The 19,245-nt window shown below is 51.9% G+C and overlaps 9 protein-coding genes across 9 annotated transcripts; 4 read left to right on the top strand and 5 right to left on the bottom strand.

Moving 5' to 3' along the window:
* Nucleotides 1–132: 132 nt before the first annotated feature.
* On the top strand, nt 133–1,161 carry BO94DRAFT_539626 (uncharacterized protein). Its single transcript, XM_025612738.1, has 2 exons — nt 133–795; nt 848–1,161. The coding sequence occupies exons 1-2, from the start codon at nt 196–198 to the stop codon at nt 938–940; spliced, it is 693 nt and encodes a 230-aa protein (XP_025462842.1). The 5' UTR covers nt 133–195; the 3' UTR covers nt 941–1,161.
* BO94DRAFT_539625 (ER membrane complex subunit EMC3) lies at nt 843–2,308 on the bottom strand. The gene is made up of 5 exons (XM_025612737.1): nt 2,191–2,308; nt 2,104–2,137; nt 1,673–2,039; nt 1,452–1,613; nt 843–1,380 (listed from the first exon to the last, which is right to left on the bottom strand). Exons 1-5 carry the CDS (start codon nt 2,238–2,240, stop codon nt 1,187–1,189), a joined length of 807 nt encoding a protein of 268 aa, XP_025462841.1. The 5' UTR covers nt 2,241–2,308; the 3' UTR covers nt 843–1,186.
* A 100-nt stretch (nt 2,309–2,408) lies between these two features.
* On the top strand, nt 2,409–3,617 carry BO94DRAFT_578830 (signal peptidase complex subunit 2). The gene is made up of 3 exons (XM_025615231.1): nt 2,409–2,579; nt 2,690–2,988; nt 3,055–3,617. Exons 1-3 carry the CDS (start codon nt 2,534–2,536, stop codon nt 3,331–3,333), a joined length of 624 nt encoding a protein of 207 aa, XP_025462840.1. The 5' UTR covers nt 2,409–2,533; the 3' UTR covers nt 3,334–3,617.
* On the bottom strand, nt 3,488–5,370 carry BO94DRAFT_578829 (methylenetetrahydrofolate dehydrogenase (NAD(+))). The gene is made up of 4 exons (XM_025615230.1): nt 4,818–5,370; nt 4,020–4,653; nt 3,870–3,959; nt 3,488–3,810 (listed from the first exon to the last, which is right to left on the bottom strand). The coding sequence occupies exons 1-4, from the start codon at nt 5,012–5,014 to the stop codon at nt 3,727–3,729; spliced, it is 1,005 nt and encodes a 334-aa protein (XP_025462839.1). The 5' UTR covers nt 5,015–5,370; the 3' UTR covers nt 3,488–3,726.
* Nucleotides 5,371–5,560: 190 nt separating this feature from the next.
* On the bottom strand, nt 5,561–8,081 carry BO94DRAFT_539622 (F1F0 ATP synthase subunit alpha). The gene is made up of 6 exons (XM_025612736.1): nt 7,957–8,081; nt 7,610–7,779; nt 7,423–7,479; nt 7,245–7,365; nt 5,934–7,184; nt 5,561–5,863 (listed from the first exon to the last, which is right to left on the bottom strand). Exons 1-5 carry the CDS (start codon nt 8,026–8,028, stop codon nt 5,934–5,936), a joined length of 1,671 nt encoding a protein of 556 aa, XP_025462838.1. The 5' UTR covers nt 8,029–8,081; the 3' UTR covers nt 5,561–5,863.
* Nucleotides 8,082–9,117: 1,036 nt separating this feature from the next.
* Nucleotides 9,118–9,874, bottom strand: BO94DRAFT_578827 (2-hydroxy-palmitic acid dioxygenase MPO1; the record flags this gene model as incomplete). Its single annotated transcript, XM_025615229.1, has 4 exons — nt 9,118–9,570; nt 9,635–9,694; nt 9,752–9,775; nt 9,842–9,874. The coding sequence occupies 4 exons, from the start codon at nt 9,872–9,874 to the stop codon at nt 9,118–9,120; spliced, it is 570 nt and encodes a 189-aa protein (XP_025462837.1).
* Nucleotides 9,875–10,224: 350 nt separating this feature from the next.
* BO94DRAFT_539620 (DNA-directed RNA polymerase II subunit RPB7) lies at nt 10,225–11,819 on the top strand. The gene is made up of 4 exons (XM_025612735.1): nt 10,225–10,925; nt 10,986–11,066; nt 11,124–11,293; nt 11,367–11,819. The coding sequence occupies exons 1-4, from the start codon at nt 10,677–10,679 to the stop codon at nt 11,374–11,376; spliced, it is 510 nt and encodes a 169-aa protein (XP_025462836.1). The 5' UTR covers nt 10,225–10,676; the 3' UTR covers nt 11,377–11,819.
* A 950-nt stretch (nt 11,820–12,769) lies between these two features.
* On the top strand, nt 12,770–14,379 carry BO94DRAFT_590051 (uncharacterized protein; the record flags this gene model as incomplete). The annotated part of the gene is made up of 2 exons (XM_025615991.1): nt 12,770–13,081; nt 13,159–14,379. 2 exons carry the CDS (start codon nt 12,770–12,772, stop codon nt 14,377–14,379), a joined length of 1,533 nt encoding a protein of 510 aa, XP_025462835.1.
* A 1,084-nt stretch (nt 14,380–15,463) lies between these two features.
* On the bottom strand, nt 15,464–18,401 carry BO94DRAFT_476734 (putative RNA interference and gene silencing protein (Qde2); the record flags this gene model as incomplete). The annotated part of the gene is made up of 3 exons (XM_025608612.1): nt 15,464–16,954; nt 17,010–17,254; nt 17,312–18,401. 3 exons carry the CDS (start codon nt 18,399–18,401, stop codon nt 15,464–15,466), a joined length of 2,826 nt encoding a protein of 941 aa, XP_025462834.1.
* Between the last annotated feature and the right edge of the window lie 844 nt (nt 18,402–19,245).

The raw sequence follows: 19,245 nt of genomic DNA, 5'->3' as shown, positions 1-19,245 counted from the left end.
GAACATGACGCCGTTTGTGGCCCGCCTGATTGCCCTTATCGATAGCTGTCACGTGCTCCCCGCAGCACGTGCCCTGACACTTCCATCTCCCGTTTGGGGTTGCGTCATCCCCGATCCGCTGACACGGCCGATCCCAGCAACTAGACAACTACCTGCCACAAAACGAACTATAAATCTAGATAGATATTTCCAAAAATGCTACCCCTCATACTCACAACAATATTTACTTTCATCCTAACCCTAACCCTTCTCACCACCCCATCTACAGCCATCGACTTCCCCCTCCGAAAACGTCTCCCCCGTCCCCTCGTCTCCGCACCACACTTACGCCACGAACTCCGTCTCCAAGATAACCCCGACATAAAGCAGTGGGTGTCTAACCAACACCCCATAATGGGCAGCAGCATGTCCAATACCAACAGCAACCAAAATCCCATTATCTCCGATGTGCTTCCTAAGAACCGCCTGATTAACATCTTCGCATCTTTGACCCGGCAGTTTGATTCCGTCGAGTCGAAGCTAAACGATTCTCACAGTAATGTGACGGTTCTGGCGCCGAGGAATAGTGCTATTCAGGAGTTGCCTCGCAAGCCGTGGGAGAACCCGGAGGATTATGAACGGTTTGGGGAGGCCGGGGCGTACGAAGGGGAGGATGGACAGGATAGGGCCAAAAAGAACTTGGAGAGGTTTGTGCAGGCCCACGTTGTGAAGGGGAGTCCTTGGGAAGAGGGGGAGGAGGGGGTGACGTTGGCTGGGGATAAGTTGACTTGGTCCAGGGAGGGAGATAAGATATATGTATGTTGTTTGTTTTGATGTGAATATGGGCTTGGAGGCTAACGTATTATAGATTCAACCGGGAAATGTCGAGGTGGATAGTATTGCGGAGCAGGTGTCGAATGGGGAGGTGTGGATTCTGAATGGGGTTATCAATTATCGTTAGGTTGTATGGTCCTAACGGGTTAGGGCGTACATATTCTGTGGTTTGCTTCTGATGATTTAATGATTGATGGATGTTTGCACAAGACCTTGCGGCAGAGGTTCGACTAATGATGGCGGCTGTGTCTTGACATTGTCATTTATGCGCTTATAATATATGTCATATTGGTGTACATCTGAACTTCGTCTAATTTTTCAGCAACGCCGAACGCAAACACAGCCATAGGTGAGCTTCTCAGCAGTCCCAAACCTAATAGCTTTTCTTGCCCGCGTAGTGGCGCAGAACCCTCTCCTCAACGCCATCCAGAATGCAAAAGTGCTCCATAACCTCCAGGTTCTCAGCCTCGCTCTGGTACAGCTTATCGGGATCCTGGCCTGGCTGGAAAGGGTTGATACCACCGGCAGGGTTCATCGAAGCCATCTGCTGAGCCATATGGCTGGCGGCTAAAACAAGTCTGTCAGTACAGATCCACCAGGTCAAACAGGCGTAAAGCCCACAAGCGCAATCAACTAACCATTATCACTGCCCAGAATAAACCCAAAGACAGACTGCAGACCAAACAAGTTCAAGAAATACCACGAAAGACTAGACACCCATCTCACGTCCAAGTCGCGGGTCATGACACCAGATTGCAGCATCGACTTGAACCGAATCGTAAGGGGGAAGGGCAATTTCACTAGCACACAACTTTTGTTAGCTCGCTGCCACCATCCCCGGAGACCCAGAATAACCTACAAATCACGAATCCCGAGAAGAAGGCGTTAATCCAGCTCATGATCAGAGTCTGCGGGATCATCATCATCATATTCCCCTTCATCATGCCCATCATAGCCTCCATGCCTGCAGGGTCCGTCATCGGGTTCGCGGGCGGCTGACCGCGATTAGCGGGGTCCTTAAGGAAAGCACCACTCTGGTAAGCAGAGACGAGGTAGTTCTTCCGCATCTCGAAGGACTCCTTGGAGAGCACGGCATGGCAGTTGTTCCGTAGGTTGACGCCGCGGATGAGACCGAGGCGTTCGCGGGATTCGGCCAACGTCGAGGCAGGCTTGGGGGGGTTGTTCATCAAGATGGTGGCATAGTGACGGAGGATACCGGTCAGGATCTATACACGAATAGTTAGGACCTTTTTCAACCCCCAATCATCCATGATAAGTCAGGTCGCATACCATGACAATTGTGATAGGAAACACAATCCAATAGCTGCACACATCAGTATTTCCCTTCAACCCAATCACCCTCTCAGGAGTACTCACAACAGAGCAGGGTCCCGAAGGATCGTCTGCTCAACCCCTTGCAAAGCCATGGTGAGCAGAATTGATTAATATTAGCTGCGACCTACCCCTCGAGTACGGTCCGGAGGCAGAGGAAGAGGACGGATGGAAGCTCCCCACGAAGTTGGACGGGGCGCGGGCTGACTTGCCTTGGCGCATGCCATGCCGCTTTAGCTTGCGAAAGGGACAGCTCGCCGCAACTCTCCCCAAACCAATCCCTCCTTGAACCTCCCACGTTGGGGTAATAATTAATTATCTAGGCTTTGAAAACTCAGGAGCTGATTATCTCGGTAATCCCTATTCACAAATCAACTAAACCTCCCAAATGGCGTCCGCAGAGGTGCAGAAAGTGCCCGTTTACTCGGTCAATGGTTAGTTCGTTCGCGATATACATTATCTTGGCTTTGCGATCTATCTCCCCTCTAGTCTCTTATATGCTAGGCTTACTTGGACCCCTTCACTAACATTCTCACTCATACAGACCTGAAGTCTACCACAGACGATGCCCTGGCACCATACCTTGGCTACCTCCCACAGCCCTACACCTTCGCCCAAGACCACACCAAGACCAATGTCCACCTGTTCCTGGGCTACGCTGCCGTCGCGATAGCCGGATTCAGCTTCTATGCGGAACGCAAGCTACAGTGGGAGTCGACGCACTCGCCGTGGATTATCGCGGCGGTGTTGACCTACTTCACGCTGAACTCTATCCTCACGTACTGGGTCTGGGCGGTCGAGGCGGGCGAGGTATTTCGGGGCAAGCGCAAGTCGGGTGAAACGGTACGGTTCTCGAAAGCGTCCCTTTGTTATTAATGGTCTGTGGCTAACATAGTGTTTTGGGACTAGATCTCCATTCGTTCGTCGGCAAAGAAGCACTCCTCTCTTTACAAGCTCCAGGTTCAGCATAAGTCGGCGCAGGGCAAGGTGTTGCAGGAGAAGGAGATCGAGACGTCGTTCACGAGGTGGTTCGCTGCGGATGGAACGTTCCACCCCGAGCCTCTGCGGAATTGGCTGGCCAGTGAGATTGAGGTTCTTCGGCTTGCGGCGAAGGAGACAGAGAAGAAGACCGGGGGTGTTGCGAGCTTGGTGGGGGTTCAGGAGACGGGTGATGTTAAGAGAAAGTGATTTGCGTTGCGATGTGGGCTATTGGCAATTAGTGTGGCTTGGAAAAGGCATAGGAGTTTGTCCCAGGTTGTATCAGTCTCTGAAATGAAACCATTTTGTTGTTCAATTGAAGGGGGTGTTCTCATTGTGGGTCATAAGCAACAAGTATATCTGGATGATTCATGTATATTCATTTCTCATGCGTTGAGTTGCTCAGCGAAACCAGAGCCATGTGGGGTTCTAACCAAAATGCGACAAAGCTTTTGTCTTTTTATGCAAGTCGAGTTACATATAATATATGACTCAGGTTCAAGTGATAAAACAGAAAATAGAGAAGAAAAGGAATCTATGGCTGGCTCTGCTTAATATCGTCTCCCGTCGCACGTTTTAGAGGATAATTGTCGTAGAACATGATTACGAAGCGGCTTCCAGGGTTCCGGGGCGCTCGGTGGCTTCAGCAGGCTTCACGTCATCCATTCTGCTGTTTTGGATGAGTCTCTGTTGTATATAATTAGTGGATGACGGCCTTTCAACTGGGATACAGAAGGATAACTAACCAGCAAGTTGCGGAGCAAGACAACGATCGTGACCTTTCCAATCGAAGGCACGAAGAGGGAGGCCTTCTCCTTCACCTCGGGTCCGAAGTTCTATTTATAACAAGGTCAGCCTTTGCAACAGGGTTAAGCTGTCAGTGGCTGAGGACGTACCTTCTCGCTGGAGAAGTTGACACACACAGCACCCTCTCTGAGCAGGCTGGTGTCGAACTTGTACTTTTCTCCAGGGACACCAGAGATGACAACATCACACAAAGGTGCCACATCCTTCAGGGTCTTGCCCTCCAGGTCGACGACCTCGTGTCTGCCCTTCTTCAGACCCTCGCCACGGGTGAACTTCTGAACACCGGTGATATCGACACTGTACACGCAGGCACCGTCGTTGGCCAACAAGGCGGCGAGAGGACGACCAACCACCTCAGAGCGGTTCACAACACAGATGGTGTGTCCGAAGAGGCGGTTTCCATACGGCAATATCGTGTTGTAAATGTTGAGGTATTCGAGGATCTTGATGACGGCCAGAGGGGTGCAGGGGAGAATGCACTTCTGCTTCTTGGTCTCGGGGTCAAGGAAGCGAATGTTCTGGTACATGTTGAAGATGTAACGGTGGCTCAGGCCCTCTACATCCTTATTTATGTCCACAATCTGCTGCAGGTACTGGTCCTGGCGGTTGTTGAAGATGGGGTAGTATACGATGATGCCGTTAACATCGGAGTCGGCATTGGCAGCGAGAATGGCTTGCTCGAGGTCATCGCGGGCAACTTCACGGAGCGAGTAGCGGAACCCACTGTGCAAGAAGAAGAAACTACGTTAGCTACGAAGTGGCTTCCCACGATACTGCCCGCCGCGGAGCTCCGACATCGCAGGTTGAGTCATATGTGCAAAGTCCCCAAGGTAGAGACCAGGAGGCACAGTTGACGCAAATAAGAGTGAAAATGGAAGAATGCTCACTTTTCCTGACAAGTCTTCTCCGTCCACTGGGCATACATCAATGCCGCGGGGTCGTTGTTGGCGAGGAATCCCACCAAATGAGGTGCCTTCTCCAGGGTCTTGAGGCCCTCCTTGACCTCCGCAATCAGGCCATTGGCGACATGCTTGGAGAGCATGACCTTGCAGGAGGCCGGAGCCGAATCGGAAGTGGTAGCCATCTGTGCGAAAGGGGGGGAATGTATTGAAGCAACTGAGTGGTGAGTCAATAGTCTACTGAAGGTGGGCTATGGTGGAGGGGCATGGAAGAAATTTTGGGACGGAAAAGGCTATGCTCGCTTATCGATAAAAGCATGCCCGCATTCGGCCCATCCCTGCCGCTCTAGACGGCGACGATGCCAGCTTCACCCCCCCCGCAAAACTGCCTGTCATCTGTCAAGGTTCGTGGAGACCCGGTACTGCATGGTTCTTTCGCGATCTGCTGGTCAGCTATGTCACTGTCAGATAACTATGACACCCGTGATACGTGACCTTGCGGCATCGGCGGAGAAACCTGGGGGGTGCCACCCGGCAGTGGTTCTTCCCCCAGGGCTTCTATATATATCCGGCCTGTCCATGATCTCATGCCACAGGCTCATGCCGAACACCTTACCTACCCCAGACTGGCCGCTTTGACCGCCATCGTAGTACCAGCTAGGTCGATTAAGTGTCCACAAGAGACATGTCGGTGCGCCGATCTTTAAAGAACAAAGGAAATCATATTCAGGCTGCATATATGTAGACAAAGGTTTCATGAGCAGCGACCAGCTGGAAGGTATAATACAGTCCGAACCAGTCAATCCGTCCAAATCCGTTCCCTTGTCGCGCGAAATGATCTAAACGTACAGGATATTAATCGTATCTTTTTGGCCTTTCTCGCTCCACCGGTTTACCCCGCCCCATAGCTACAGACATCCGGCAGGAATACCATCGCGTAGATGCGGACTACATCTCAGAATATCTCGGCCGTTCCGAAGCTCTGGTTAACAGCAAAATAAAATAGTGGGTTCAAATTGTACAAACTATCTTGTCTATACACATAGAGTCAGGATAAAAACAGTACACGGTGGGCTACTGGCCCAAGAGCATTGTTGTGCTCACCTATGCGTTGAAAGACTTGTTGAAGCTGGGGATGATCTCCTTCAACTGAGCCTCGAGCTCCTTGCTGACCTGGCCCTCCTTCTCGATGGTCTCCTGGATCTCGGGGTGGTTGCTCTTGAGGTGAGCAAGGAAGTCAGTCTCCCACTGGAGGATCTTGGCGACGGGGATGGAGTCGAGGTGACCGTTGACACCGGCGTAGATCAGGGGAACCATGTCGGAGACGGCCATGGGGGAGTACTGCTTCTGCTTGAGGAGCTCGGTGAGACGCTCACCACGGTTGAGGGTCTGTTTGGTGGAGGCATCGAGATCGGAACCGAACTGGGCGAAGGCAGCAACCTCACGGTACTGAGCCAAGAACAGCTTCAGGGAACCGGCGACCTGCTTCATGGCCTTGACCTGGGCAGCGGAACCGACACGGGAGACGGACAGACCGACGTTGATGGCGGGACGGATACCCTTGTAGAACAGCTCAGACTCCAAGAAGATCTGGCCGTCAGTGATGGAGATGACGTTGGTGGGAATGTAAGCGGACACATCACCACCCTGGGTCTCGATCACGGGAAGGGCAGTGAGGGAACCACCACCGTGCTTCTCGTTCATCTTGGCGGCACGCTCAAGGAGACGGGAGTGGAGGTAGAAAACGTCACCGGGGTAGGCCTCACGACCGGGGGGACGACGGAGCAGCAGAGACATCTGACGGTAGGCGACGGCCTGCTTGGAAAGATCATCGTAGATGATGACGGCGTGGCGGCCGTTGTCACGGAACCACTCACCCATGGCACAACCGGTGAAGGGAGCAAGGTACTGCAGGGGAGCAGCCTCGGAAGCAGTAGCAGCGACGACGACGGAGTACTTCATGGCGTCGTTCTCCTCAAGGGTCTTGACGAGCTGAGCAACGGTGGAACGCTTCTGACCAACGGCAACGTAGATACAGTACAGCTTCTTGCTCTCGTCGGAGGTGTTGTTCCAACGCTTCTGGTTCAGCATGGCATCAAGGGCGACAGCGGTCTTACCGGTCTGACGGTCACCAATGATCAACTCACGCTGACCACGGCCGATAGGGACCATGGCGTCGACACACTTCAGACCAGTCTGGACGGGCTGGTTGACGGAGCGACGGGGCAGGATACCAGGGGCCTTGAGCTGAGCACGGCTCTTGGCCTTGGTGTTGATGGGGCCCTTGCCGTCGATGGGGTTACCGAGAGCGTCGACAACACGGCCGAGCATCTCAGGACCGACGGGGACATCAACCTGGGGAAGTGTAAGTACAGTTCAACAGAAGCGCTTCTGATATCCGAAAGATATACTCACAATCTCTCCGGTACGCTTGACGGTCTCACCCTCCTTGACGAGACGGTCGGAACCGAAAAGCACGACACCGACCTGGCCGGCTTCGAGGTTCATGCACATACCCTTGACACCAGAGGCGAACCTGATCATTTGTCAATTGGTGGGTACGTAAGTAAGTCATATGAAACGGGACACCTACTCGACCAGCTCCTCAGCCTGGACGTTGGTCATGCCATGGACACGAGCGATACCGTCACTGTTTTGATATTAGTCAATTGTTCTCGATCGATACTGAATGGTTCAAGCCGAAATTCCGAATATTTCGATGTTTTCGATGATATTGAAGCTGCGGCCAAAATTTTCAACCGAGGGAAATCGTCACGTACCCGACGGAAAGGACACGTCCAGTCTCGGCAAGACCAGCCTCCTCCTGAACACCACGGATACGCTGCTCGAGGATAGAAGAGACCTCAGTGGGAGCAGCCTTGGCCTCAGCAGCGTAGGAACGGATCTGCTTGGAGGCACCAGAGATGGGGCCGGGAACAGCCGCGCGAGCCTGTAGTCGTACGCAAAATTTGTCAACATCACGACCACGCAGTGAAAACGCGTCAAAAGGGTGCAGCAAGCATTGCGATGTATGGAGAGGCGATTGGAAGCATCATTGAGATGACTTCTTCGATGGAAACGGCCAAAGGGCGAAGGTGTAGTCGACCTGGGCAGGGATAGGACTCACCGAAGCGATCCTGCCAGTGGCAGAGGCGGCCGCGACGGTGCGGCTAGACTGCCGCAAAGCGTTTCTGAACATTGTGATGGAGGTTCAGAGGAATGGGAGAGTGGTTTCTCTGAAGGAGAGATGTAATTGGGGGGAGGGAGGAAGAGGAGAAAGGATTGTGGATGGATGGAAGGAGAGCTTTGTCGTCGGGGTTGGGAGGATTCTCAGGACTGCCACTAATCCTAGTTTGCCGAGACCTCACCAACCTCCGAAGCCGCCCTAGTGCGCTCACGGGACGCCCACCCACCCCAAGAAAGTCCTCGCAGGGTGTGATGTATTCCCCCCCATCTTCCGATCGGCTCCCTCTCTCTCTCTCTTTTTTTCTGTGTTTTTTTTTAAAATTTTGTCTCATAATTGCCTACTGCACCGTTGACCACTGGAATAAATTTACTACGGAGTGGGTGGACGAGATGGTGGCTGCTCTGCTCTTGTCTTGTGTTTCTCCGGGCCACCTGGCCATCCCATTTTTCATTTGTTCTTTTCTCGGATCTGCGGATACTGCTGGTTGGCTGGCTTACTCAGGTCATTTTCGTCGCAGCAACCGCCCGCAGGAGCCCTGCCAACAACCCGCCCGTCGACACCTCACTGCTTTGACCGGTTGTCCCGGTGGGAATCCCGGCTCGATGTTCGACCTTCCCATGGCTGGGAGCGGTCGACACTCGACAGCAGCTAAACTAACTTCCCTCTGTCCGTCATTTTCTCGTTGACCGTCCCCCGTCCCATCCGGTACATAGCCCTCCGTACATGCCAACATTCTCGGCTCTGAATCCTTTTCCTTCCCCGTTTTCATTCCTCCCTCACTTCCCTATCTACTCCGTACCGCTGGTGCTTACATCACGAATCCACCCGGGATGCATGTTGAATCTGCACGACATCAATTCATTCGCCAATGTTTCAAAACAGCTCGCTACTGAATAAGCTCAATTGCCGACGTAGTAACTAATAACGCAGCGCTGACAGACTCCTTACCCAATCGCTGAAATTTCCAGCAATCAAAAACATCCTGTTAACACATAGGAAGTGCTCCGATCAACTCAACAGTGTTGCACCAAGGATCGCAGCAACAACCATTAGCAGTGCACCCAGAGTAAAGTCATCAAGTTCGGCCACCCCGGATTCAACTCATTTAACAGCTTTGTCCTTCTCCGCCTTGAACGCGGCAATCTCCTTTCGCACGTTCTCATCGTACCTTGCCTTCAGCTCCGGACGGTAGCCAAAGAAGAAGAGGGCTTCCATCCAGACGAAGAGAGGTGCGAGAAGAAGGGCCTGGACCAAGTTGTCCAGCAAAGCAGGAGCCCTACGTTCAAAGGCACCATGGCCGACAAACTGGGCCACCCAGGACACTACATGGACACCAGCAAACCAGTAGTTAACGCTTGTGCCGTAGGTCGCCAGGAGATGGTTCGCGTAGGCTGCACCGCCGATTATCAAGGGAGCGACCAGAGCCCCAGCCACAGGTTCTAGAAGGATATAGAATGTGGAGTATACCAGGGCAGCGATCGTTCCGAGGTTGAGAGGAAGGTTATCAATTTGGAGCGCATCAGGAAGGGTCAAAAAAACCGGGGTGTTCGATGCCTGGTGAATCGCATCGGGTTAGGAATCCATTGCCATTTGCTGTTAGGGGAATACTAAGTCCTACCAGAGCGATTCCCGTAAACAAGAGTATCGGTACACATGTCATGTGAATCGCAACATTGACCTGAAAGATAGACAAGTTAGAGCTAGCAACAAGGAAGGTGCGAAAGAGCTAACATACCGGATTATTATGGTAGGCACCATACTGAGAGGCTTGTTAGCATGGAAGTACTCCAGCGAGTGTGTCCGAGAGTAGCGGCAGGGGGCTTACAAACAGAAGCTGCTTCTCGAGGTTCAAGGCCATCTTGTGTGCTTTTGTTCGTAAAGATGCTGCCGAGTAGAGGGAGAAAAGAGAATCATGCGCAGAAAGTGAGATTTCTTTTCTTTTTCTGCCACAGGATATTGCCTGATCGACCAGTTTAGCAGGTGGAGAGATAAGACATTTATCATTTGTTCCTGACTCTATGCTCGTGCAGACGTCATTCCGGCCTAGGTAACTTCGGTGCAGCAGTAGAGGGGCCGAGGATATTGTGATTGATTACACGATGCGTCTTGTCATGACCGGTTGTGCACCAAGTTGCACCCTAAATTCCCCGGTATGGTGTATCACTGTGTAATGCATTCAAGGCCCTTTCAGGTGGTCACGTGAGAGTATCCAACTCGGGTGAAGCAGACACCAGAATCCATGACCGCTATGACTTTGGTGTCGAATTATCTGGTGGCTGTTCCTTCTCCTGTCTGATATTGCTTGAAGGCAGGGTCTCTCGCCTGACATTGCTCTCATCTGCGCTCTTTATCCTGGTTGCGCGCTCCCATCTCAATATCATCTGCTGACGACGTGTTCTGGTTCCAAGTCGTGGATATCTTGCCATCCAGTATTGACTGCAAGTGTTCATCCTGTTGTCGCAAATATATCCATCGCACCATTCGTTCATTAGCGAGTCGCTTTGACCTTACGCACGAGCCGATCGAGATCCCCAAACATCTTCAACCAACCTCTGGCGCGCAGCAAGACACATCCGATCAGTCGCGTTAACCGCATCCCCTCACCCCGCCTGTCGAAACGAAATTTTGTATTATACTTTCGGGAATCACAAGCTTGCGACATGTTCTTTCTCAAAGAGGAGATCAAGGTTATCACCTTGCACCCGTCCTACTTTGGACCCAATATGCGCGAATACCTCATCAACCGGTTAAACGAGGAAGAAGAAGGACGTTGTACGGGTGACCATTTCGTGATTTGTGTGATGGACATGGTAGACATTGGCGAAGGACGGGTACTTCCAGGAAGTGGGCAAGCAGAATATACCATCAAGTACCGGGCAATTATATGGAAGCCCTTCCGCGGAGAGACCGTATGTTTTGGATGTCGCGCTGAATTAAGAATGCCCCTGATTATGACCATTAACATATAGGTCGACGCGATTGTGACATCTGTCAAGCCTACTGGAATCTTTACTTTGGCCGGCCCATTGTCTGTTTTCATTGCACGGAAAGTATGTCGATTGAGTTGAGTTGGGCCTCCTGGACTCGGATGCTAACAAGTTGGCAAGAACATTCCTTCCGATATCAAGTGGGAACCCAACACAGTACCACCCCAGTATACGGACCATGCAGATCAAGTCATCGAGAAGGGCACCAGTCTACGGCTAAAGATCCTTGGTGTGAAGCCTGATGTTGCGGCTATCAACGCCATTGGAACCATTAAGGAAGATTATCTAGGGTGAGTACCCAATTACGTCTTTGACCGTGGCTTTGGAGCGATCCAGGTTTACTGATTCATACTACTCTACCAGACCATTGTAATGCGATTGCGATGAGCCACCAAACTCCACCATTTACCCTAATGACTGATACCGCTTGACCGATAGGATCGTCGACACCTTTCCCTACTACTTACTATCTTCATATAGAGACGACCATGTTGAATGGTATCTGCTTCGTAAGGAGATGCGCTCATGGGGGAGAATGATGAGAGCGCGCCCAAAGCAGAGTCTGGGGCCTGGATATCATCAAAAGACATGATATCGTGCCTTTTTGCAGCGGCCCGCGCAGGCGAACGGGGCTGTCTGCTTTCGGCTACACTAGGATCTGTATCAACCAGAGAAACTATGACAGGGAGGAGTGGGCATTTCCTAAGACCCATGGCAGCCAAAAAGGAAAGTATATGTATTTCTAAGGCGGGAAAATGCGAAAACGGATTGCAGGACAAAAGGCGGAAAATAGAATAATAAACCAATACATACAGTAGACGATACAGATCTTTGTCCTTTGATGTTGGCTGGATAGGTAGTACCTAGATACCTTCTATGCTAGTCTGGAGTCGATCGTTGGCCCATTTTAGGGTCTAGAGCAGGGAATGATGCGGGCAAAGGCAGTGTGGCAGGCAGCACGAATAATGAATCCCTCCGAGCCCAAGCAGTTGCCGGAGAGACGCGGGCGCCGGTGGCCCATCGTGAAACGCTGGTGTGTCCACCTGTCCATCGTCGGAGCCGTGCGCGTGGCTTCCCCAGTCCTTAGCGTGGTGGGCGATTTCTGAGATTGGGATGGGCCTCAGGGCTCAGAGAGGAGCTCTGAATGAGTTCAAACCATGGCGGTCATGAATCTTGTGAATCGATCATTTGTGGTGGTGAAGCAGCCCGATGGGCATTCTAAGTGATGGGCGGAGTGGTCGGATTCACCACACTGAGTGGCCCGGATGTACTGCCCGGGCATGATACATGGCAATTACGGCTGCAGTTGGGGTAAAGGGCATCCATCTGGAATAGCCCGAATCTTCATGAAAAATCCCTCCTCCGTCCCTAAAGGGGGACCTTATGTAGTACTTAGCTGTGAATGGGGACCGTAGAAGGCGGTTGGTTGTAAATCGGTTGACCCGAGTTCCCCGGTTCTTTTGATTGTTGTTGTTGTCCCTTGCTCTGGATGTTGCCTGCATTCCTCTCCAGGCTACTTCCAGCAGTCGGACTGCACTTGACTGAAGTTAATCGGGCTCTGCAAGGCCCCAACCGTGGTTCGCGCCCACCAGCGACGGGCGGTTCCCCCTTCCCTCTCTCGTTTGATGGCTGGCTTGTTTGCTTGCTTGCTTTCTTTCCCTCGGCCTGTCACCATTCTCCCTCCTCCGATTCCCCTGTGTCTTTCCTTTGCCCAACCTATCTCTTCACATTCGTTTCGGCCATATTAGTTCTACTTGGAGGTGACCATGTCTTTGAAAGACGTCTACCGGCGTTTCCTAGCCGATCCCAGGTCGGCGCCCCTGGCCTCCGATGCGTCGTTGATCTATATCACCACCACCACCAAGCTGGACGGCGCATCCGCGGTGGTCAACCATCTCACTAAGCAGCAGAAAGGCATCAAAACCAAGTCGGAGAACGTCCTGGACCTCATCGAGAGCGCCAACTCCCTCTGTCTGGACATTGAAACCACCCTCGAGTTTGTTTCTGGAAACGGCGGGGCGTATCTTCCCTCGCTTGACGATAACTTCCTGGCTGGCCACGTCGCGACTTTCCCCACGGTACGTATGCGCCTTTTGACTTCTCGATACCTCCTCCCCACTTCTTCTGACAAGATGTGCCTCGTCCGTGTAAACAGATCCACATCGTTCGCTTCAATTCGCAGAATCAGATCCAGAATGTCCGAATCTACTGGGACCAAGCATCGCTACTGAAACAGGTCGATGTGATCGGTTCCCGTGGGCGCGCCTGGCCAGTTCGCGAACCTAAGGATCAGATTCGCCTGATCAAATCCTCGGTTGCCTCCGGCCCAGCTGACGACGGACCTGCTCCTACATCCTCATTGCCCACGGAGACCGCGAAGGAGAGTAACGACCGCGAGGAACCTAGCAAACAGGCTTCCCCGGGAAAGAAACATATCAAGGACCCCCACGCAGCTGACTCGCTCTTCGAACTCCTCTCCCCCGGTAAGGACCGAAGTGACCCGGTGCGCCCACCCCGTGCCCCAGCGTCTGCACAGCCCCAGCAGCGTGAGTACAACGAGATTTTTGGTGACCATGATGACGTGGACCTCGATGCCATCGAAGCGTCGCCGTCTCGGTCCAAGAACACCGCCAGGACTGGTGCAGGCAAGAACTACCAGGGCTCCCGTATCTTCGACAATGAAGAGGCGGGAGCTGGGGAGGGAGGCCACGAGCAAATCGCCTACCGGGCTCATCCCAAGCGATTCGACCACTTTGAGCTAGGTGCTGACAATAGCCAACGCGAGATCCACGAAAAACCCGGTCGTCCTGTGTCGCGCCAGGCACCTCACTGGGACTTTGATGATTTTGTGACACCGGAGAAGCCTAAGCGTCAGCTTCGCGGGGAAGAAATCCGTCATTTTGGCTGGAGCGATGATGAGCCGGACCTCACCTCGCCCCCCGTCAGGCCCCGGGTGGTCCATGCTCGTCCTGACGCCGAAACTCACTTCCAACTGACAGACGTCCAGGAGGAGGACAAGAATGGCCCCCGTATCATCAGCTCCTACCAGAACAAGGGAATGGGTCTCTACAAGAACCACCTGTTCAACGATAACGAGGGGAATGAGAACGCCCCACTGTCGGCAGTCAACAACGGACCTAACCGTAAGAATGAATTTGAAACTCACTGGTCTATGGCCGATTCACCACGGAAGCACCAGCCTAACCGCGAGAACCAAAAGCCAATCCCCGGTGACCGACAGAGAGCTTTGAAGAACATGGAATCGTCCTGGGACACCATTGAGTCACCGAAGCCGCCCGTGAAGATGACGCCCCCTCAGCGTCGATCCGTGCGATCTGTCAACCAACGCAGCTGGGACATGGGTGAAAACAAATAAATTATCAATCCAATGAGCTGGACGTCTACACCAGTGTCTACCTGCAATGTACTGGGCTCGAGCATACGCTCCTTGTTACATTCATCCCGCGACAACAAGTCTTCCCCTCGCATTTTACTAGAGAGCGTACCTAAAAGCCTGCATATGATACTTATTCCCGCCGTGAACGATAGCAGAGTCAACGCATGCACGGATCTATGATAAATTGCCCCTGTTCCTTTCCATTTTGCCTTTCCAGCTGTGTATTCTGCCAAGTTCAATATCATCATTCTACTTTATGTAATTTAGCTTTTTTTTGCTTCCATTTCTAGTCTTGAATTCACACTTAACATCTCTAGCTTGTTTGCTAAATAAATAAACTCTTCACCTTGATCCCACATAGACAGTTCAAAAATGACGTGCGGATATAAGCTTATAATCTTACCCAGATATCAATAATAACATAGTACGTACCCGGTAGGCAGTAACTAGCTAGCTTACTCACCTACGACGAAGAAAAATTCATAATAATAATCCAGTTCAATTGATCAGCTATCACTATCCTAGAAAGGACTGGTACCATCCATGTACTATGCCACATGACATCCAAGTCGGCCGCAATCTAACAATAGGTAGTACACACGTTTCGCATCTCAACTCACCCTGAACTGGAGACTCATCTCATTCATCCACAAACCACCAAATCAGAAGACAACAAACAACAAGAAAGTTGTCGATAAACAAAGGAGGGTAAGAAGGAAAATTTTTTTGGTTAAAAAAAAAAAAAAAAAAAATCGGGGAGGGGGGAGGTTGGTTGCCACTCAGAATCATCAGATAGTGAACAAGATAACTCCAATCGTGTCGGGACCAAAGAAACAAACAACAAACATTCACAAAAGTTACCCAAAAAAACTCAGAACCAAAGCCAACGATGGTAATGGTAATGGTAATTGATAAGGGGGGTAATTATTGGTTTGTTGGCTGCGGATGAATGCATGGTTGGTTGGATGGACCCGGGGGAGGAAGGGGAGTAACTTTAACAATATCCGACATGATAAGAGCTCTCAATTGCTTCCAACCTAGGTTGATGCAATTTGACATCGCGCTAGATGTAGAACATTGTGTCATGCAGATTTGCATGGATGGTCACGGCCTTGTTCTCAATCGCTGCGACGGCGCTACCGGCGGATGAGCTCGCTGTCTCGGCTTGGTCGAAGACCTTGCTGAGGTAGCAACGGGCCCGGGTGCATACCAGGTCTGCGTAGTATGCGGGAGGGCAGATGCTGACGGCCTTGGTGGCTCTGCCGTAAAGGTAGCACATATGGTGTGTTAGATTTTCCAACACATCGGCGGCGTTCTTGTAGGGGGGCTGCACTTTTCTATTGCGGAAGATCTCATCCCAGACGGTGAAGTAGTGCGCCGGTCGAGCGGTGCCCTGTATAGCATAATGCGCCTGTAGGTAAAAATCCCAATTCCGGGCTTCGGTCACGCCGCGGTCGACGACAGTGCCGTTGCGGGGGTTTCCATTGCGTTCCATGTCTTTTGTTGGATAGAACCGCGTGTGGTGGCGTTTGCCTACAACCACGACGGAGATACGGGGAAGACCCTTCTGAGTGTCGGAAGCTGGGTACATTTCCTTGCAGGCTGTCTTCAGAAGGGGAAGCTCTTGTTGCACTACAAGATCGTATTGGCCTTCAGAGACACCATCTCGGTACACGATGATATTCTCCGGGTAGGCGTTCTTGTTGTTGCGGGCCCAGCGCCTGAGATGAACCTTCAGCATTGAGTCTAGCTCAGCCACCATCTCTTTACGGCCTTCTTGCACTCGGAGTTCCGCAGGCCATTGAGCAAGAGACGAGTTGATGGAGGCGACCATGCCGGCGACGCTGGGAGCGTTGGACGAGGAACCAGGAGAAGGATGGGTAACATCAATACCGACGAGCATTGTCTTACCCTCTCCAATGATGCCTAGCTCTTTGGCCTCAATGAGCTGGTTGACCCCTCCCAGTTTGAGATTGATCTTAAGGCCGATATTTGCGTAATATTGGGCCAGAGCTTGTTCGGATTTTCGTTCCGATTGTTTTGCCTTTGAGCCAACAAAGTTGACATTGTGAACGCCATAATCCAGATCACAGATCCCCTTGATGCAGTTATAGAGGACTGTGTCCTGAGACGGAAGGACAAACACAATTAATCGGGGAGGCTTCTCTCCGTTCATCAGCCCGGAAACGGCCTTATCCAACCCTGCCTTGTAATGGTCTTCCTTAGGCTGTTGGAAATTAACCACGGAACAATGATCTGGCTTTGAGACGTTCATGCCAAGATCCTGCAACACCTTGGTAAAGGTTACGGCAGGTTCAACCTCGGGTTTGGCGTATGCTGGGTTCTCCTTTGAAAATGTAAGTACAACCAACGCCCAAGAAGGCACTCGGCATGGTGAGGACAATTTCGCTTCACGCATGTTCCAACTTCCAAACTTAGGGCCGATTTCAGTGGACTTAGAGCCCTTAAAACCTTTGTAGTAGAGCTTGGGCGCCGGGAGTACTCGACCAAGTACTGTGATCAGCTGAAGTTCGTTCTCGACGCCAAATTGCGCCTAGACAGATACATCAATGATCATTCACGAAAGAAATGTTTGGCGAAGTACTCACGAGGATTGGGTTCTTAGACCCTTCGAGACCGAGCACATCCGTACCCTGAGTCACAATCGACTCGGCATTTGCGTTAGGAGGTCGCACAGCAAAGCGGATCATAGAACTGGTTTGTTCAGGCGAGAGTTTGGTATTTGCCGGCTGACCGGGCTCAACTTGACACACTTCAACAGGCAAGTAGCTGGGCCTCTCTTTTGTCCCGACATTCACAACGGGACTGCCAGGGGTAGATTTGATATCATAAACTTGGAATGAGTATGTTAGGTACCAAACACTATAATAGGCTCGGAGGGAACACTCACTGTGCTTGAAGAATTGGGCAACACTAACATAGCCAATAGGCAGGGGCCTTGCCTTAGCAGACTGCTTCACCGGATGGACAGGTTTATCTAGGAAGAACTGCACATCCTCGGGCCCTGCGCCGTCCCGAGCTACTTTAGGGCGATGCTCCAACCCGGCTCCATCGCGCACGGTAGCCACGTTGGAAATGCGCTTGATTCTTGGAACCAGTTCACCCTTCTTGTTGCGTCTCTCGATATGGGTCACCCGAACCCTCAAGCCTTTCAGGACACGGAGCAAGCCTCGATATGGATACGCACGCATGACATTACTCAGCGGACCTCCCTGGTGACAAGCAATATACTTCACTTGCACATTTACCAAAACACGCGCAGTTGCGGCACGAACGCTGACAAAATAGCCGCGGAAAGCCTCAAGCGCATGGCCCAGGTCGTATTTCTCCGCACCTTCACCGATGGCGAAATGCCTATTTGCTCCCACGGAAGAGATTTTCGGATCGCTCTTGGGTTGATGACCCAGAATGATGTTCATGGCCTGGATGACATCTGCCTTGTCTTTGAACATGGCGGACGCATTCGACGAAGTCAAGTAATCCAACAAGTGTCTTGGGTAGAGGGTGCCCGTGAACTGGCACTTCACCCGGTAGACCTTTGGCTGCTCAGGGTACTCATCTTCGTGTTCATCACGATATCGAACATCAAAATCCTTTGGCTCCTTTCCTCCCAGGAACTCGACAGCTGTAATAATTGTGGACATGTAATCCGTGACAACTTGGTCCTGGTACTTGGAAAGATGTTCTTCAATAAACAACCGCACAATGTGACGGGCTTTCTTGCCAGCAGGCTTCTTGTTGGCCGTGTCACCTTGAATATCGAGATGATAGCGATGCAGCTGGTTGCCCACCGATTTGAGCTCAAAGTAGTTGGCGTAAAGTAAGACAGGCGTTCCTCGCGTGCCAAATCCGGGCCGCTCTGGCCAGTCAGTCGACCGCTGCGTTTTCTTTGCTAGAGCTGTGGCAACAGCGTCTTCCACCTTCGCGACCTCAGGATTGGGCATAGGGATTCCACCCGGTGGACTAAAATAAAGGGCCATCCAGTTATATTGAGACCCAAGATAGCCTGACGCGTGAAAATAATACTTACGAATACAACGCGGGTTCTGGTCGTGATCCTCCACCTCCACCTCCACCACCACCACCGCGACCGCGACCACGTCCATCGCCACGGCCCCTTCCACGACCCCAACCTCTGGAGTTGCCATCGTCGGGACCAGGACGAATGGGAAGATTGGTGGTTGAGCCTTCTCCTCCTCCACTGAAACGGAACCCTCCTCCTCCTCTCCCACGTTCTCCACCTCTCCCACGTTCTCCACCTCTGCCACGTTCTCCTCCTCCCCCTCGTCCTCTTCCTCCTCCTGCACCTCGACCTCTTCCTCCGCCGCCGCCGCGGTTGCCCCCTTTACCAGGTCCCTGACCAGGGGCACCTTGAGAGGACATGGTGGTTCTACTTTATTGCTAGTAGAAGATGGCGAAGATAGAATTTAGGCAAGGTTTTAGGATCAGAGTACTGAAAAGGTAGGTAGTGTGTTTGTATGAAAAGAGATAGTAGAAAGAAACAAGGTTGGGGTGCATGGGGACTTGGAGAATTTAGTACGCCTAAAAACCCCCTACCTCAGGCAGTGATCTGAGCTTTCACAGGACACGGCGTGTTGCTGCAGCAAGGAGCCATGCGGACTGAGTTGGCCAAGTGAAGGTGCATGCGGTGAAGGGGATAGATCCCGGGGACTTATCTGATACATCCATTATCTCATTCGTCCAGGATGACTGGGGAAGGCAGTCGCCGATGAGAGGGAATGACGTTGGGGGGTTCCCGATGGCTGACAGCCTCTTCACAGTCCATATCCACCAACCGAGGACATTTCCATAGTTCAGCCCAGG

Source organism: Aspergillus sclerotioniger (genome assembly GCF_003184525.1).
Source record: "Aspergillus sclerotioniger CBS 115572 chromosome Unknown BO94scaffold_37, whole genome shotgun sequence".
In the NCBI taxonomy this organism is placed as follows: Eukaryota; Fungi; Ascomycota; class Eurotiomycetes; order Eurotiales; family Aspergillaceae; genus Aspergillus; species Aspergillus sclerotioniger.
Note: the sequence above shows the minus strand (reverse complement) of the source record. Positions and strands in the feature narration are given on the sequence as shown.

What these genes read in the sequence shown, in the direction of transcription:
- BO94DRAFT_539626 (XM_025612738.1), top strand. Translation starts at nt 196, where the DNA reads ATGCTACCCCTCATACTCACAACAATATTTACTTTCATCCTAACCCTA. An exon ending in GGGAGGGAGATAAGATATAT is followed by an intron (nt 796 to 847) that starts GTATGTTGTTTG and finishes AACGTATTATAG; the next exon opens with ATTCAACCGGGAAATGTCGA.
- BO94DRAFT_578830 (XM_025615231.1), top strand. Translation starts at nt 2,534, where the DNA reads ATGGCGTCCGCAGAGGTGCAGAAAGTGCCCGTTTACTCGGTCAATG. An exon ending in GCCCGTTTACTCGGTCAATG is followed by an intron (nt 2,580 to 2,689) that starts GTTAGTTCGTTC and finishes TCACTCATACAG; the next exon opens with ACCTGAAGTCTACCACAGAC. An exon ending in AGCGCAAGTCGGGTGAAACG is followed by an intron (nt 2,989 to 3,054) that starts GTACGGTTCTCG and finishes TTTTGGGACTAG; the next exon opens with ATCTCCATTCGTTCGTCGGC.
- BO94DRAFT_539622 (XM_025612736.1), bottom strand. Translation starts at nt 8,028, where the DNA reads ATGTTCAGAAACGCTTTGCGGCAGTCTAGCCGCACCGTCGCGGCCGCC. An exon ending in CCACTGGCAGGATCGCTTCG is followed by an intron (nt 7,780 to 7,956) that starts GTGAGTCCTATC and finishes GTACGACTACAG; the next exon opens with GCTCGCGCGGCTGTTCCCGG. An exon ending in CAGGCTGAGGAGCTGGTCGA is followed by an intron (nt 7,366 to 7,422) that starts GTAGGTGTCCCG and finishes ACAAATGATCAG; the next exon opens with GTTCGCCTCTGGTGTCAAGG.
- BO94DRAFT_539625 (XM_025612737.1), bottom strand. Translation starts at nt 2,240, where the DNA reads ATGGCTTTGCAAGGGGTTGAGCAGACGATCCTTCGGGACCCTGCTCTG. An exon ending in CTTCGGGACCCTGCTCTGTT is followed by an intron (nt 2,138 to 2,190) that starts GTGAGTACTCCT and finishes TGATGTGTGCAG; the next exon opens with CTATTGGATTGTGTTTCCTA. An exon ending in TTCCTATCACAATTGTCATG is followed by an intron (nt 2,040 to 2,103) that starts GTATGCGACCTG and finishes ATTCGTGTATAG; the next exon opens with ATCCTGACCGGTATCCTCCG.
- BO94DRAFT_539620 (XM_025612735.1), top strand. Translation starts at nt 10,677, where the DNA reads ATGTTCTTTCTCAAAGAGGAGATCAAGGTTATCACCTTGCACCCGTCC. An exon ending in AGCCCTTCCGCGGAGAGACC is followed by an intron (nt 10,926 to 10,985) that starts GTATGTTTTGGA and finishes ATTAACATATAG; the next exon opens with GTCGACGCGATTGTGACATC. An exon ending in CTGTTTTCATTGCACGGAAA is followed by an intron (nt 11,067 to 11,123) that starts GTATGTCGATTG and finishes CAAGTTGGCAAG; the next exon opens with AACATTCCTTCCGATATCAA.
- BO94DRAFT_578829 (XM_025615230.1), bottom strand. Translation starts at nt 5,014, where the DNA reads ATGGCTACCACTTCCGATTCGGCTCCGGCCTCCTGCAAGGTCATGCTC. An exon ending in TCAACTTCTCCAGCGAGAAG is followed by an intron (nt 3,960 to 4,019) that starts GTACGTCCTCAG and finishes TGTTATAAATAG; the next exon opens with AACTTCGGACCCGAGGTGAA. An exon ending in TCTTGCTCCGCAACTTGCTG is followed by an intron (nt 3,811 to 3,869) that starts GTTAGTTATCCT and finishes TATATACAACAG; the next exon opens with AGACTCATCCAAAACAGCAG.